At 42.3% G+C, this 18,645-nt stretch overlaps 1 protein-coding gene across 10 annotated transcripts in view; it reads right to left on the bottom strand.

The window, feature by feature from the left end:
• Window positions 1-18,645, bottom strand: part of FOXP1 (forkhead box P1) — a 611,760-nt gene that overhangs the window by 79,679 nt on the left and 513,436 nt on the right. For 9 of the 10 annotated variants that reach the window (XM_043886570.1, XM_043886571.1, XM_043886572.1 and 6 more), the window contains 4 exons: window positions 15,079-15,216; window positions 13,974-14,063; window positions 8,481-8,634; window positions 2,956-3,160 (listed from right to left, as the gene is read on the bottom strand). In XM_043886570.1, the coding sequence (XP_043742505.1) occupies window positions 2,956-3,160; window positions 8,481-8,634; window positions 13,974-14,063; window positions 15,079-15,216 (587 nt within the window). The remainder of the gene's footprint in view (window positions 1-2,955; window positions 3,161-8,480; window positions 8,635-13,973; window positions 14,064-15,078; window positions 15,217-18,645) is intronic. The other variant, XM_043886578.1, reaches the window with a different exon arrangement.

Here is an 18,645-nt window from a genome sequence, read left to right as displayed (position 1 = left end):
TCCACTGGCAATCTTTACCAAAGTGTGTGTGTGTGTGTGTTTTTTTTCTTCCCTTCTCTACACTCAAGGGTTTACCCTGAATGATTTAATTATAATTTTCCTTGTGTAAGACAAATTAAAGAGGAGAGTAGGAGTGTCGTGCCAAGCACATTATTTATCTCCTTAACAGATTGCAGCTCACCAAACCCCAGAGCTGCTGCAGCAGTGGCTGCTCACGGGAGCCCGAAGGATGCACGGGGGCAGGCGGCGGGGGGAGGAGCCTTCCACAAGCATGGAAATCCGACTTTGAAAAGCAAACCGCAACTCTCACAATGCTACCTCGGGCCCTATGAATTGTCACACGGAGTACTCCCAGCTCCTTTCGGAAAGAATTCTTAAAGCCGGTACCCCAAGATACAGCTCCAGGAGCAGCACTGGGGGTGGGGAATATTACGTAGAAACCAAGGGAGAGCTTCAAACGAGATACATTTCACAAATGCTCCTGGTGAGAAAGGGATGGAACTTCTCAAAGGGACTCCTGAGACAAATGACAACTCATTGTGTAAGGGAGAACGAATTGTGAGAGGGATAACTTTAAAAAAAAAATCATTTCCCACTATTTAAATAGCAATGTCCCCCATGGGATTTTAAAGTAAACCATCAGATGGTAAGACCATAAAATATTCATTATTAAGTCCCTATATACAAAGCTAACTAATAATTCAATTTTTAATGATCAATTCTGTAAGTTTGTAACTTTTTGACTTATCTTTAACCTAAGGTGCTCTGCTCATCTCTCTTATTTTTCACGTTCAGTTAAAATGTGATTAGAATTTGATTCAGTCCAGCCATGTCTAGGAACCTACCACATAATATAAACTCAGAGGTCCCAGAGATTAAGTAGTAGCATGTAGTTTCATAGTTGCTTCTTCTTTGCATGTACAGTTGGAGAAGTCAGCCTGTTTCTACATCCAGATTAATGCTCAGTGAAATCTGAATTCTTTCCTGATCCTTATTCTAATGCTGGCAGGTAGTATAATGAAGATTAAGCCCAACTTTTGTGCAGACACATAAGGACCACAAAACGAGAAATCCAACAAACTTATTCTCCTGGCATTAGACTGTCTCTGAGATCCATTTACTTTCAAATGCACCTTAAGACATGAAAAGGGCTATTCTTCTCCTATTTGCCTCCTTGGTAATCTACTACCTGACTCCAGATATATAACCTTTTAGAATGAAACTGAGCACAGTGCATCTAAACAGGGAGAAATTTCTGTGTCACAGGAAATCTGTGCAGGCTCCACAATGGCCGACGAGATTACAATAAATACTTTAAGTGCATCAGTTGGCATTTTTCACTGTATGGCCCCCTTCACTACCTATGGATAAAGATGTAATTCAATTCCTTTGCTGTAAATGGACGGCATCAACCTCAGGACGCCAAAAGCAAGCTGAGCAAAGGACGACAACCTAGAACCTTTTCTTTAAAAGCTATCGAAGGTCTAGGGTTTTTTTGTTTTTTTTTTTTAATTACAAAGGCATTCTAAGACCTTATACAGCAAGAGCTAAGACTGGTCTCCAGACATACAAACCTATCCTCACTGGAAACAAAAGAAGTCACATTTGGTCCAATGTCTCCAAACTAATTTTTACTGTCAACCATTCTATTTTTCAAGCTCCTCTAAACCAGTAGGATAAAAGCATCTTTTAGTTCTGCTGTGTCTGCCACAGAAACTCCAAAGTGATGTCAGAAGGACAGTTGCAAGCTTTGGCTAAAACATATATAATCTCATCTCCAGAAACCTCTCATGGTGTTTGGTTTTGAACATGATACACACACACCAACACATGCACAAATATTTAGGTACTATTTTCTGTGATTACTAAGCTCTAAATGGATCAAGTACTGCTGGTATAGAAATATACCACATATATATATGTGTGTACTTGCTTAAGTGAAGAACACAATTAAAAAATCTTTCACTTGGTCCCTTTATAAAAAAAAAAAATTTTGGTTTTCCTGAATGGAAATGACATTTGCTATCACCTACGACTTTTAGGTTTTCTTTTCGTCTGTGCGTGGACACTCTGCATACGAGCTACATAGGAAACAGGTTAAAAATACACCAAAAAAAAAGTTTTATATATATATGTTCTACTTTGAAAAAGGACTGAATAGTAGTATTAATGTTTCTGGGTGCTAAGGTATAATAATATGGATTCACAGCTTCCTTTTTAGCACTGTCTGTTCACATGATGTATTTTGGATCTCTCAAAATACCTCAGCTTCAACTAACATCCAAGTGAAGCTCAGGGCAATTTAAAAATATAAAGTGTTAACTTCCAAAGAGGAATACAGAAATTGAGTCAATGCTAGAATACAGACCATGATCAGGATAAAGTGGCTCCGTATGTCTGTGTGTGCATACACGTGGACCCCTTCCATCAGTCCATCCTGCAAACCTTCACTGACAGTCTATTTAAAAAAAAAAAACAAACCCAAACACTTTGGGGACACAACGGTGAAACAGATGGGCTCCCTGTCTTCAGGGAGGGAACTGCAGAGGAGTGTACGTTTTACCTTTTCTCAAACTGAAATTCAACACAGCCTACAGTAGACACTGCTATTTCCTTAGAAAGCACGTAAAGACAAGGAAATCGACTTGCATGCAGTGGACACTTGGCAGAAAGAGGAGGCCTGGAAGCCCAACTCATCCAAAAGAGAGATCGCAAGACTGCCTGGGTTCCTAAGCCCAGGTTCCGTCTATGTAAGTGCTAATTCCACGTTGAAAAGGTGACAATAATTAGATGCTTCACACCCACACCATATTGAATACATTCTTAAGTAATTATACGCACACTCCAGTCACATGGATCCAATTAGGGATCACCAAGATAGATACGGCGAGGAGAGGCCACCCACCCCTCCGCCTCACAGCCAGCTTCGGACACATCTCAGAGTTGCGTTCCTACCTTTCCCTTTTGGGAGTGTGGACTGACAGCTGTCCATTGGTAGAGGCATGTGGGTTCATTATTAAGGAGGTCTTGGAAGGTGCAGAGGAAGAGACACACGTCGTGGTCAGATCCAAGCTGCTGTGATTGTTGCCCGTGGCTTCTTCTGTCGTATGAGCGCTTGTCACTTCTTTCCAGAGCTGCTGCAGTTCTGTTGGAATCATGCCTGAAACAAACAAATTGGATAATTAAATCAATTAACAGCTAATTCCGTCCTCTTCAAACAGTAATTAAATCAAAGAGTCAGTAAACAAAGCCTAGTGTTAGGGGTTTTTTTGGTGCATGCAGTTTTCTTTTCCCTTCCCTCTCAACTAAGGCAAATACGGTAGGAAGGAATGGGTCCTCCACCTGAAGTGCCCTCATCACACATAAAAGACTCCCATGAAAAGGATTCAGAACACAGCTATTTTTTGCAAAGACTGTATATGCCTCCATCCAAACTGTTGTTTCTAGACCGCTGGGGTAAAAAAAAAATGTAGATAGATGTTACTGTATTTTTAAACACAAAGAAGGGCTCAAAATAAATTTGTTCAACTATACTATTATGACAACATGAACCACAAAATGAGTAATTTTTGTGCTTAAGTCTTAAATGATGACAAATAGCTTTGTTATTAAATATAGTTTTTATTAATCACTTTTAGACATAAATTATGAATTCATATCGTCTTCCTGAAATGCTTTTCAACTTTTAACAGTCAAATTGATTATACTATGATTATTTCATTAACACACCTATCTTCCTCATTAATTTTGGTTTCTTGTACCACATGCTTAATTGATGGATGTGTCTACTGAAAAACTGTATAACTTTTTATACAAGTAACACTATTATTACTGTCATTTCTTAGATCCATGCTAATGAACCACTGCAGAATGAAATGAAAACGTGAAAGAAACTTGGAGCAGTAAAGTGGTCTTGCTCTTTAAGGGGGTCAGAATGGACATGAGTCTTGGGCAATAAGTGTCACCTTGTTTTTTTCCTCCCAAGAAGAGATTCAATCAGTATGTCAATCTCACTATTGTGGGTACAAAGCCTTTATTCTGGCGGCATGCCTCTACAGCCCAGGATTTCCAAATCTGACCTCAAGGCATATTCTAGTGCATGCACGCACAGAAGAAACATATTCTGAATGGCAGCTGACAACAACCACCTAGGAGGACAACTTGGAAGAAATCACAAAGCCCTGACATCACGAGGCAATGCCGCATTAGAACTGGACGTCTGGATCTCAGTTCATTGTTTCCATGAACTGGAACCGAGCTCTCCTAGGAAGCCTGCCATTTTCTGACTGTATAGTAGGAACTGGAATAGGCATGTTTCTGACCAAACCTAAGGTACTGAATTTAAAAAGAAGGCTGTGTGCATTATATTCATTTGAAACACATAATAAAAAATGCCAAGGTCTAAATTTAATTTATTTTTGTCATTTAGAATACAATGGATAGATAATCATCTCAACGTGATCAGCCAAACATCTTTACTTTGCTAAACTGTTAAAGATTTTAATTATGCTAGCATTGGAGAGCACTGGTCTAATGAGGCGATGGACTCCAGAGAATCCGAGTGGTTAAGAACTGTGAAATGAGTCTGATAGGATTTTTTTATATTCACCGTGGATCGTTTGCATATCAAAGAGGAGTAAATTATTGCACAGCAGACCAATAACCTTCCCCGCCTTTCTGAGAGGAGCGTTAACAAAAACAGTTGGTCTCTCCTAACGGTTCTCCAAGAAAATGTTCAAACGCTTGAGTCTTTGCAATTAATATATATTATAAAAGAGGCCTCAAATGATACATTAAGTGGTCAGATATTCTTCGAATGCGTCCTCGACAGCCAAGTCAGTTTTCTTCTTCCTTCATAAAAATCAAATGCCAATTATATTTTGATGGATTTTGTCCCAAATGAGCATTTAGTTATTAGGCATATTCAATTATTACTTGTCCCCTGAAATTAAACCTCGGAGGCAAATTAAACAAAGGGAAAGGTCACCACACAATCCTGTGTCCAGTTCTGCTGCATCTCGGCTGTTTTCTTCCAACACCTAGTGAGGTGATGTGCAGGGCGGGCTGGTAGCTAACAGGCCGCCACTGATGTCTGCATACCAGCAGTTACCTGGAAGATGGCTGACCCTCGGATCGCTGTTTATTCAGTGGAAACAATAGTGAATAGGGTTGTCTGTGGATGACGGCACACTGATGTAAAGCCACACAAGTCAACACCCAGTTTTACTTTCTGGGGAGTCGGTACACACAAAAAGAACAAGCCGCCTAGTTTCAACTCCAACTGATTGATTTCTGGGTCAAGGTGCATGGGAGGTGGGTTTCTAACCACTGTGTTGACACTTTCCCTCTGATAGAAGCACCACTCGGAAGCTGTTTCAAAAGTAAGCTGTTTATCCAGCAAACAAAGACAAAGAGAAATGCCCTGTTACACTTGTTAGGCCCACAATGCACATGTTTCTCTCCTCTCCTTCTAGTCCAATGGGCTAGCAAATCAGTTTCTTCGTCCACAGGGAGAAACGGTAAATAAAATAGTAACTCACTGACTGACAACGAGGTATCCTTCTGGGTCAAATTTCAATGTGATAATTACGGTGAAGAACATTCGCATCAGACTCTCAGAAAGGCAGTCAAATCGGTCTCTTCCATCAATGTTACACCTTGTTAGTGATGTTAAACTGTTACTTCAGTGAACAGTATCTACCAAAGGATGCTGTTATTTGACAACCGAGATCTCACAATAGAATTAAGACAGATAAAAGGTAAGCTAGTCACTCATCAGACTAAAGGGACACCAGATGTCCAGAAAGCGTGCATTTCTTCCAAAATGGTAGATAGGAATAACAGTCCCAAGTTAAACAAACCCATTAACAGGTACATCGGCAGACACGCAATTTTCTTCCAAGTGTAGTTTATATTTTAAAAAATTTAAAAGTCAGAATGATATTAAAAGTATATTTCTTTATGGAATTACAGGTGCTAGGAAGATGATATGACTAAAGCCATCAGGGGAAAAACAGACATGCTAATAATATAAAACACGGAGAAGGCTGTCCAACAGCCCTAAAAACATTTTACAAAAAGAAAGGTCCTTCTGTTTCATAACCTAAAACCTCCAGGGGAAAAAAAGTCTTCAAAATATTACTCTCTGTCTCTTCCAATACTGTGATATTTACATGCACATTTAAGGCAACTTAGCCACGACCGTGCAGGGATGTAAAAGAATCATGGTGATTACATTCTGAAGTGAGCATTACCAGCATTTTTAACACATAAACCCTGTGCCTGCCTACATGTCTTTTTCCAGGACTACTGGCCCCTTCATTATAAAAGAAAATGCAGACACAGGTTTAAAAAATGTATGCTGTGGGGACAGTTGACAGATTACCATTCACGGAACCCAATTTTACAATCCCAGGTATCACTGGCTCTAAGACAAACAGAGTTGATCAACCTTTTTTTGTCCTTGTACCTCTATACCCAGGTGACCATGTTCAAGCAAGCAGAAAGTTGATTTAAACCTCATAATGACATCAGTTTTAAGTCATCATCTCTCTGATAAAAAACAAACAAACAAACAAACTATGTTGTAGTCCAAAATGACTGAATTCTCCAGCCACTTTGGGCAAGGGGTTAGGGGACACAAAACCAGCCTTTTGATTCCAAGAGAGATGGCTATGACACGGGTGGTTCACTTCACTAGGAGAAATGTTTATATTTGCGTTTATGCATTTTGGGCACACACAAAGACACCCCCTTAGACTATAAATATGCATCTTCTTAATGTTGCGGGGGCTAAAGCGTTAGAGCCGACTGCTAAGCATATCAATCAATGCCATGACTAGTGAATTACCTACCGGTGTCTCTGATATGTTACTGCAGAGATTACACTTCATGCATCACCACATTCATTTCTTTCACATTACATGTGAGCTTGTCTTGTCACTGCCCAATTGCCCTCTTTTGGACAGCTTAACTGATGGACTATAACAATGAGCCTTAGTGAGCCCACTTAACAGTATAGGAGCAGTAGGAACAGATGAGCGAGGCAGAAGCGGAGTCCAGTGGGTGTGTCAGCCCAGCCAGCGATGTTGCCGACAATAAATACAAAGATGTAATTAATGCATGTTATAACATTTTGCAAGCACAGAAGTGCATTAGCCCATGTGTCCTTCCCCCCCCCACCCCCGCCCTGGCATTGCTCAGTTACCAGATCTTCTATTTTGACAGCAATGGCGATATTGATTATATACTGCGTGGATGAGCAGTAAGAGCAGGAGGAGGAGGGGAGGCGAGAGGCAAGTTAAAAGAGGAAAATGTCCTGGTCTCAGCATTAAGACATAAAGAAAACCCAAAGAACCCCAGGAGGGACACAAGTTGGTTGTGGTTGACTCAAGAGACTAAAGGCAGACATGACTCAAAAATTACTGAACACATGGCCATGCCTTCATTACCATGAGGGGAGAAAGAGTTTTCATATTTTGAACTGTCTTCATAACGCAACTGAATCCAAGACACCAAAGGTTTTAGCTACCAATCTTGAAGGCACATGTACACATACATCCGAGTCTACCATGGGCCTTGAAGAGGCAAATGAAATCCACCGTACCACGTACAGGACGGAGGAACTGTATTTCAAAACACAGCATGGCTCTTTCTTCTTTCCTTCCCTCCTTCCTTTCCTTCTGGCTTGTTCTGAATAATTCATTTGTGTATCACATTACCCAAGTAAAAGTTAGATTTGCTTCAACCCAGAGGATGTCCTAGGAACAGGAAAAGTACTCATTTCTGTCTGTCGGGCAACATCCATTGGAAGAACATGTCAATGGTTTTTCCAAAGAAATTTCTAAATCCATGAAATCTCACTCCTTTTCAAAGAGCTCCAATTCTCAAAAAAGAGGTGGAATGGACAAGTTGCCTGTTCTAATGGGTGTAGAATCAACTTGCTCTAAAACCAACAATCAGGTGAATGCAAGAGAGAGAGATTCCAATAGAAAACCCCCTTGGCTTCTGTAACAGCAAGAGATGAATCACAATTGTCTACCTGAATTTCTCCTTAGATGTTAAAGAGAGACATTTCAAAGGCATTACTACAATTTAAAACAGAGCAAGTTACAGGATGTACAAGGTATCGTAAAATGACTAACGAAAGCCTTCAAGAAAATGTATTTGCGATTCCAAACTGAAAATGTGAGAAGATCTGATTGAAGAGCAGCACTGCCTTCTCTCCTGCAACCTTTTGACCCTGTGACATCGGCGAAGCCTGCAGACCACCCTACGTTGTCATCCTGGCACTCACAAGCCCTCCAGCTTCTGGAAGGGTCCATCACTGTCACCTGAGCTGGTTTTGCCTCTAAGTGCGCATCTGCGTGTTTTAAACAAACAATCTCCTTGATGATGAGCTGAAAGGAGACCCCACTCCCCTCGCCATCACTGCCCCGGAGTCTTGAGAGACCAACGCCTTCTGCATCACCAACGCTTACCTTGAGTAAGAGGTTGCAGGGGAAGGGCGGGCTGCCCTGGCTGGATGGTTAGAAGGCCCTGGCGCTGCAAAGACAGGAGGTGTTGCTGCTGTAACTGCTGCATCTGCAGAAGTTGCTGCTGGAAGGCCAACTGCTGGGTAGCCACCTGCTGCTGCTGCAAGAAACCAGGCAGGGGGAAAAAAAGAATGAGATGGCCACTGCCCAGGGAAGGCGAAACGGGTGGTGGTCCTCAAACGCCCTGTCATCGGCCAGGACTGAGAGGGGTCACCAGAGCCTCGTGGAAGGCTCGGGCTCAAGGCTGCCTTCAAGGGGACAGAACACAGCACCTCTGAAGAGGAACGAGGGGGTGGGTGGAGGCCCTTTCTCCTGCCGGCTCCCACAGAAAGACAGTTTGCCAATCAAGGCAGTTTCTCCTATGATTGCAAAGGCCTGAGTTTTTGCAGTCAGAATGTGGACTTCTAGACTCTGAAACCTGTAATGAGGCACACGAGAAGTCAGGCTTCACCACTTGAGGTCTAGAGGGATTTGAACCCCGAGCCCTGAGCAGTGAAGGAGAAGCTGCCTCCATCCTGCCTGCTCGGGGAGAAGCTCTTAACTACTCTGTTTATCACTTCTGACATAAATAAATGAGAAAAAATCAGACCTTTGAAGAAGAAAAACTTCATCTAATATTGTTAATTAGCCATGACAAACGATGAAATAACATTGTAAATCTTTCATAGAAACAGCCACTAGATTTTAATTACACACATTCATAATTTAGCAAACAACATCGCACTCGGCTGTGAGTGCTTAATATGAAGGACACTTTCAACCGCAGATGCCTTCGCTTGGCTTGAGTTTCAGAAACCCCAACTCTGCTTGCTGGTCGTGCTTCCCTACCTGCTTTGTTCTTGCAAAGAAGGGGCTCTGCGATATGATAAATATCTTTCTGTTGATTGGACAATGACAGGAGGAAAACTTTTGTTGTGTAAAACATCAATACATCATTCCTGTGTTTAGCAGGACTTGCTCCAGCCAAAAAAATTAATGTAGATTTCCTCAGTAATTATCTGAGTGATAGAAAGATAATACAGTGCAGTATTACAATAAATAGAAGGAAATTATCTAATATCCTTAATCTGTGAGGAATCAAATCGAGGTGGAGGTCTTAGCCACATTATGGCTAACAATTATGAAAGAAAAATTAACCCTTCTTGGGGAAGGGAGTTCTGAAACCAGGAAAGAAAAAGAAAAGAAAAAGATTCTTTAAGAAAAGCCACAAGATTTGTTTTCCTGATTCTGAGTATTATTCAAAACATGAGGGAGACATTCCCAACCAAGAGGACTACATAACCCTTTCAGAGCTTCTCATAACTACACTTTACAAACAACTGCATTCACTTAACCTAACACATGACCTTGATCTGATACATCCATAAAATGGTATATATACCAAGACCTTCTGATGCAAAGTTCAAAGGAGGAGAAAAATAGTGGTTTCCTTTTGGTCTCCATGCAGTTTATTTTACAGTAAAAACCATCATTCTCATATTAGCAACCAATTTCAGACTTACTACCATGCCACTGGGAAAGTTAATTGAGTTTCACTCCAAAAAACAAATTCTATACCACTAACAACAAAAATTTAAATAAATTTAAATGAAAAGCCAGTGTTTTCATCTGAAGAACAGCATGCATAAAATGATCCAATTGTTTTCACCCCTTCCCAAGTTATCACATTAATGTAAAACCCAATGATAGTTATATTCATGTCAAAGTGATTTTTTCACTTCTTCAACAGATATTAATTCATGATGTTTTTTTAAAAGGTGGGGGAGGGGAGGAAGAGAAGAAAAAACAACATGGGTACAATAAAAGATCAGGGATTCAGCTCTTGTTGAAGTAAAAAATCTTGGGGCAGGGGGTGCCGGGGCTTGGGGAGGGTGTTTCCTGTCTTACTGTAAATGAAATGTTTAGAAATTCTGTATTTATATAAAATGACTGATGGCTGCTCTGTCGTCTCTGTGGCCATCCCTAGGAAAAGCTCATGAGAGCTGTCCGCGTTTGAAAAGCCAGGATATAAAAGTATACAAGGCCCATTGTCCAAAGAAAGAATTTAAAAGCAACACTGGTTGCCAAACTGCGCTCCCCACCCAGTTACCAAACACAGGATACGAGTCCGTTTGTTTACTTCTCACAATTGAATGCATACAAAAAAGGTCTCCGCGCAGTCCCCTGGACAGGTCAGTAGTCAGTGTTAAAATGCTAAAATGCCCTGATAAACCTTGCATTTCGGATCCCCTCCCTAGCACTGCAGTCAAAGGTCTGTTTTCCTTTCTTCGGCTCCTCCCTACCGCCTAACATAAACTGTCATAACTACCCAGGACAAACGGCCCTTTTAAAACAATCAACTTAGCCTACCTCGCCCGCACAGGATGGGATCTTTTTTTGTGGCCTGACTTAAAATTAACTCTGCCTTCGCTTTTCCACACCCGTCCTGTCAAATAGTAATGAGCCGTCACCTAAGAACTAGCTGTATGGGGCTACGGAGCACCCATCTTCCCAAGAAGCTCTCAGGGCTGAACTCAACAACTCGAGGCAACTTCAGGAAAAAAGAGACTAAAGTATGTTGTTTTGGCCCAGGATCAAGTATCTTACTGCAGAGGTGATCAAAAGAGGGAAAAGGCGGGGAGAGGGTGGCTGACGATTCAAAATTATGAGCCACTAATGACTGGGGATTCAGTAAATTAATACACTTGTTCCATCTGTCAACATCCAAGTTCAAACCTTGTTAAAATCCTAACCAGCAGTCCACATCATGAAATTACTACCATGTGACTCTACTTCATGGTAGCACAAAAGGACCACCACCGGCACAGTCCTTTCAGGAGGCTCCCCCCTCACCTCAGGGACATAAAGATCGCCTGGTCACTGCTACAACAGGACTTGGTGACATTCAGTGGTGCGGTGAACACACCAGTAGAATCCAAGGGGATGGGCTGTAGGTCTGGGCCCGCCCACCCCTCAGGATCTGAAGGCAACACGACCTTCACCATCAAAATGGATGGCAAAGTGTGACCACAACAAGCCCAGTGTCCCGGAGATGCTGAACGCTACTACCAGCATGCAACCACCGTCCCCTGGTTCAGACACAGACTGGCCCCCTTTTCTCCCCCACCCCCCCTCCCAGATTCCAACACCACCAGCATGTCTGTGTGCCCGAGATGCCCCCTTCCCTTTCTGAAGGCAGCAATTTGGGCGAGTTAACTTTTATCCTTCCTTCTGCTGTGTAACTTTCGCCTTTGCATTTCTTTATCTGCCCTCTGAGCTCAGCTGAACTTTCATGTTCTCCCAGCATGCAGACGTGCATTCCAAACTATGTCTAACAGACCAAGTAAGAGGTTAATAAGAAGTGGCAACAGAAAGGAAAAACACAATCCCTGGTAACTGATAAGAATGACAGTGCGGCCCTTTTTTGTTTGTCTTCAAATATAGAGTTAAAGATCTTTAAAAAACTAAATTTTGATGCCTTTGAAAAGAAAGAAGCACAAAATAACAACAGGGGGTTATTGCCTGCGAGCCACAGGGGAGAAACTCCATAATTCTTATTCTCCCTTTTGAAGGCTGTTAGAAATCTGATTCAAAAAAGCAACAGCAGAAGGGGAAACCTCTTGAGGCTGTAACCATTTCCTGTGATCATGCATAATGTGCTTCAAAAGTGGGTTTTTACCAATTCTGTTGATCAATTGCACCTCCTTCATATCCCTTCTTTTTTCTGCTGTGTTTACATCTGATGTGACTCCGTGACAAGCACTGTCTGAGACTGTGAAACAGGCCTGTCATGTTGATTTATGGGCGCATCAAACCACAACTTGTCCAAACTGAAGCTCGCAGTTCATTAATTAGAGAGTTGTGACTTTGAAGTCAGCTTTCAGACTGTGGTTTTTAACATTTGGCTTAATTTATATGCTCTTGAATGTGGATCTCTAAGGAAAAAACTGAAATTCCCTTCTTGTCTTTGAACTTCTTTTGACCGCACAATAATCATTTCTTTGTCCAGAGTGATGCCTGCAATCCCAGAGTCATTAACGCGCATTGAACTGCCACTGATGAGTAAGCCCTGCTGAATTAGAAAAACAGCCAGCAAAACAAAGCTGAGAGCCTTCTGCACAGTGATATCTCACAATTACATGCCTTCCCGCCCTGTGCCATTTCCATTTTAATTACTGTTAGTCCTTTAGATTTACATTTTAGACACTTTTTAATCTGTTCCCTTTTTTATTACAGAAGCGCCCGGTAGCGCGCCACCGTACTTAAGGTTGTGTCAGCAGTTTCATTAAAGCGCCTCCTCCCCTTCAGCCCCAAACTGCCCCTACTCTGCAGGGGTTTCCATCCAGGCTGCCAACCAGGACTCCAGGGTGAACCCTTGGCAGGGCAAGGAAAATGTACCCAGTGTGTGCAGAGCGAGGAGCCGGCACAGTGAGCACGGCTGGGTCATTCCCGGCGTGGGGAAACAGGCGCTTCCAGGCACCCGCGCTCCTGGGACGGCCAGGACACAGTCACCTGGCGCGACTCCTTGTAAGCTGAAGGCAGGGGCTGCCTGCTGCGGGCCAGCCAAGAAGCTGTTCAGAGGGACTGGGAGCTGTTTACCGAGCTCTGCATGGTCATTCCGCGGAGAACACTCAAATGGAAAGAATTTCAGTCCACCGTGAAAACATGCAAAGATAAGAGACATAGGATAACTTTGGAATGGAAGAGAGATGCCACGATAACAGACACATGCCCAGAGATACTCCCCCATCTGACCAAGCCACATTGAGTCACGTAGAAGGTGGGACAGAAACCCTGCCTGGGAAGGTCTTCCCTTCTGTTGACAGAATACTGTTACCTAACTGGGCAGTAGGCACACGTGATCACTATGCCCACCTCCAAAGGACTGCATACATAGAAGCAATCGCAATATACAAGTTCTTCTCAGGAAGACACAAATGCTCCAAGCCTGCCATTAGCAGTTATGATCCATGCAACTTGGAAGAAGCTGTTCAACAAAGATGGGGTGTTCTGAACCCTGCTCTTACTTTCGGCATAAAGGATTCTTTTTCTGAAGGCAAAAGCCATCATCAACACCCAAGCTCCTTGGAGCTGGGAGAAAAATATCAGGTGTGCACCCAGGTAAAATTTTACTTGGAGCACTTCACCTCCCCCAGCTAGATCTCAGCTCAGCGGTGCCAGTTTGCAAAAGTCGCCTAAAGGTTCTGCCCAACCTCCTCTTCCCAGCGCCCACACAAGGTACACCTGTAGCAGTGTTAAAAAAAAAAAACACATGGCAGCCAGTGAACAGAACCCAGAAAAATCTGAAAGAAAACAGGACAATAACTCTCAGTCTGAAAGCTGAGAACCGATAGAGTCAGCTGAGTTGTGCAATCATTTAAAAGATGAATGACAGTTTAATAGCCACGAGATAGTCCTCAGGGATCTGTGGTTTGAAAGTAAAATATGTATTGTCGGTACCTCTTTAGGCTGTTTTCCAGCATGTTGTTGTTGTAAAAGTTGAAGCTGCAACTGTTCCTGTTGTTTTTTATAAAACTCTTGAAGCTGCTGCTACAAAGGAAAGAGAGGACGGTAAGTAACAGAGGGCAGTGCCAAGCCACTGTCCCTTTCAGTGCCATACACAAACTGGGATTTGAAAAATAGCATCCTTTTATCTGTAATGGCCTGACCTTTAGTTTGAAACTCGACAATAAATTTCAGCGCATGCTGACTCTTCTTGGCATTATTGTTTGAAAAGTAATCTCCAAAATGAACTGATGAAAAACATACCATTTTCTACACAAACTAATTAAAAGAAGGCAAGGAATGACCTTTGATTGTACAACAAAGCCAAAGCGCCCTTGCTGAGGAAGTCTGGTGAATCTCTACTGCAGACTGTGCATGCTCACTCCGTGTTAGGCTTGGGCGGTGCTGGGGGCCGGTCAGTGTGGACATCACCGTGTGGCCAGTTTCCTCTGCATCCGGTCCCCACCACCTTGCCTCAGCAGCTCCCATCACTATGGTCCTGAATCCCCTCTATCTGGTTCAGGGGTCCATCAAGGCAGACTATGATGTCCCCATGGCACCATGGCAGCCAGAAGTTTATTTCAGCATCAGCAGACACAAAAGGGGTAAATCCAACTGTGCAGCGGACAGTTAACAAACTCCAAGATGCTTCCTGATGTTGAAAAGTTCTGTACGCGTCTGACTTGAAATGGGGACTTTGAGAGCTGTCACATTTAAACCTGCTCCTGACGTGCTCTCGTTTTGCTTTGATTCACACCATTTAGAAGCCTCTGGGCTTACCAAATAAAAGAGCGCAAAGCCCCCTAAGCCGAAAAGATCTTACTTCTACCAAGTCCAATTACAGCCCTAATCTCAGTCCATCGGGTCCTCTCCGGGCCCAAACCCTCGTGGCTTTGGCAGGGTCCCTCCCTTTCAGGGATGCAAATGCAGCTGATCACCCAGGGACCAGTGTGCATCCTGCCCCACCCGCCTCACTCTGCCGACAGCTTCGGTGGGCAAGTCCGCATGGAGGGGTGGGGCCCTGGAGGCAGGGATGCTGGGGGAGGAGGAAGGACCTTACCTGTTGAAGCATGAGGGCCTGCTGCTGCTGGAGGAGAACCTGGAGCTGCTGAGGGCTCAACACTTGCTGCTGGAGGATCTGCTGCATTTGCTGGGGGGTGATAACTTGAGGTGTCATCATAGCCACTGACACGGGGACCTACAACGTTAACGAAGGATAAATAGCAAGCCAGGAAATCGCACACCCACAGCACTCAGCCTTCCACGTTCAGTGACAGACTGTCTTCAGCCTGCTCAGAGGACTGACCCATTTCCCATATGCGATTCATCTGTCCAAAGGGGATGCAGCCACGAGCTCTAATCAATCAAGTAGTGGATTTCAAATAAAGAAAAATAAAACTTTGCAGCTACTGACAAGCGTTCCTGAGAGTTTGGTCAGCAAACAGGAGTAAAAGCTTAATACAAGCTACCTGGAGTTAAGGCTGGTGTGATGTCAGCTGCTTCAAGAGTTTTTGGTCATACCAAGATATAGGAAGTTAACACCAACTTCAATATTAGGGAAGGAGTTTAACTGGAACCAATATTTTCCCAGCTGGAGCCAATACAATCAGTCCTCTGAGGACAGTTATTTTGAGAACAGTCCATGAACACCAAGTCCTGTGGACAGATGAACCTTGGGTGCACCTTTCGAAATGCAACACAGGCCCTTCCTATGTTCACCCAGCACACAGATGTCTCAATTCTTTCATAGCATAAAAGCCGCTTTCCATGACATTTCAGTGACAAACAGCTACAGTGATGAACTTGATAGCATTTCATATTTGCGACTGTTAACACGTTTCTGCACGGGCATCTCTGCAAGAAACCTGCACACTGTATCTGAAAGGATGATGTCTTGTTCAGATAAAACACTGACATTAAAATGACAGGCTGTCTTGGCCAAGGTTACACAAATTGTATTCAAGCGGATACCTAATGACAATGCTATGAATTCTGCAAGCTTTCTAGAATGTAATTTAGCTATTCAAAATAATCACTGCACTTGTGTTTAATTTGCAGACTACATGAGAACCATTTTGTCAGGCCCCGTAATACAAGAAGACTATTTCATGAAAAATTATCCCCCCCCCCAAATAAAAAGATAAGGAAAGGGGAAAAAAAATGAAAGAAAAGACAAAACCTGTACGTCTTCGAACAGTAATATTTAAGCATCTTACTTTTCTTTGGTTTCTAATCAAACATGTGACAGCAAGAAGCTAGAAGCAGTAAAGGATATACTTTGTTAAAAAGGATCTGCTGTCATCTCATGTATTACAATAAAAGGTAATAATAACATGTTTTGCACTTTGCCTGTGTGCCACTTAAAAAAAAAAAAAATCCGGCAGACAATAGATGATCAGAAGATAAAAGAATTAAAAAATCTTTCAGGGGAGCAGTAAGCAAAAGGGAGAAATGCAGTATTAATTTTATGTAACATAACGTCTTAATATGCAGTTTATCTTGACTTTTTCACATGATTTGTCCTGTCATTTGCATAGCGAGCTCTCATTCCTAATTTCACAGTCATTATGCACTGATGTCCCGATTTCTCAGCATCACTAATTTTGATGAACTAAAAATGGTTCCTGAAGGTCAGATTCATATACAGTGAACAGCCTCCACTGTTGTTGTGGGCATGTTTTGTGTGGGGGGATGTTTACGTGCAAGTCTCTCATTGTTTGGAAAACACTAGCTGGAACATTTGAAAATTTTCATTAACCCAAGTCTGGAAGGTCATCATCAAATTCTTCCTATTGCAGTGGCCTTTTAAGTGTAGATGTAGATACACTGTAATTTAAAACAGATGGGCATGTCTGAATATTTTTATATGCAAACAGGGACAGATGTATATGAATGGATAAATTATCCTTTTAAAAAGATACTCCGCCACACAAAATATCACCAATGATGAGAACAGTGAACTTGCATTTAATCTAGGACAAACACCAAGAAGACATTATCCAAACATCTAACCATCTAGAAATTAATTCCAATTAGATGACTCTGTCTTCATACAGGAGAAACTTTCTGAATGTTTCAATCTGTATTGGGTGCCAATTACTATCTTTTGAGCAGCGAAAGCCAACATATCACGATGGAAGTTTACTTTTCCTTGAGAGTTGCATCATCACACAGGGAGGTTTGATTAAGCAAACAAAAGAACCATGTTTAAGGTTTCTTTTTTTCCCCTTGCGTTTCTTGGATGATATACAAAATAAATATTCTTGAGCCAAATTTCTGATGGTGATGAACAGGAAAACAGACAGGAACAGGGTGGTGTAAGATCTAAGCTGGTGATGAATGAGAAATTAACAGTGCTATAACAGAAACCACCATAGATAGTCTCGTGCTCACAATTTTTAAAGTGACTGCGGAAAACCTATGCTAGAAATGGGCACCAGAGAACTTTTGGGGGTGATAGAAGAGTCAGCTATTCTGGTTGGTTTGGTGGTCACAGAGGTGGAGAAAATTGCCAAAATCCTTCCAGCTGTCTACTTAAATACACTTTATCATATGTAAATTATGCTTCAACAAAACAGATCTAAAAGTTTAAAAAAGGACTTACGCCCACAGATAATTTTTAAATCCCCATATACAGTCAAGAGTTTAAATCTCCTTTCCCCAGAGTTATTTATTCAATATCCAGAGTCATGTTACAGAACAGTATCTTGAGTCTCCCTTCTTTCTCCCGGTGGACATCTCCATGGAGGTGGTGACGAATAATCCAACGCTTAAAGCAGCAGACACAGCCAGAGGAGGGGAAGGGGCGAGAAGCCTGAGTAATCCTCCAGCCTGGTGACAGGTCTCTGAATGAGCAGAAGTGGGCTATCAGATCCTGATGGCCTCAGCTCTGCTTTTACATCTGAAACCACATTTTCACACCAGTTAACACTGAGCTTCCAGAGGAGGCTCGAGCTTCATTTATAAACATAATAAAACTGAGATTTTCCCCAAACTTTCTCCTCCAACATGCCATGAAAATCAGTTATGGAAAGCTTTCACAAACATAGCCAAATGAACCAGAAACCATTGTGGGGTGGAAAAGGAAAAGAAGAAGAAATCTGAACACAGTGTGAGGCTTTAAATAGTTAAGAATTATAGCCTACATTTTCACTGCCTTAGCTCTCTATGTCCAACTTTTTCACGTAGCTAGTCCCTACTAATACTGGGAATCAAAGGGCATGCAGTACCAGCGAGAGGCTATTACAGCCCACACTTTATTGCCCATTACTACTGAGGTCATTAGCGGCAAGAGTGATTGTACTGGTCTTAACCTATTGATCACTGTAACTACTATCATTTAATCCTGTGTTGAATGTCTGGAAAGCAGCTAAAGGCACACAAGAGACAGTGCTTTAGCATTGAGAAATATGGCCAAGGCTTCGAAATTACACTTTGATTCATAAAATCTAGCCACTGGTTTAAATCAATAGTATTTAAAACAGTCATGTGAGTTTTTAACTACAGCGCTCCAGTATTTATGAGCTCCTCTTTCAGAGTATTCAGTCAAAACTAAACTCCCCCCCACCAATTCCATGCATCTACCTTACCCTCCGTGAGATAAAAACATTAATTTCTGAGGTTTGTG

Source organism: Cervus elaphus, chromosome 24 (assembly GCF_910594005.1).
Source record: "Cervus elaphus chromosome 24, mCerEla1.1, whole genome shotgun sequence".
Lineage (NCBI taxonomy): Eukaryota > Metazoa > Chordata > Mammalia > Artiodactyla > Cervidae > Cervus > Cervus elaphus.
The sequence above is the reverse complement of the archived record's forward strand: the minus strand, read 5'-3'. Positions and strand labels throughout refer to the sequence as shown.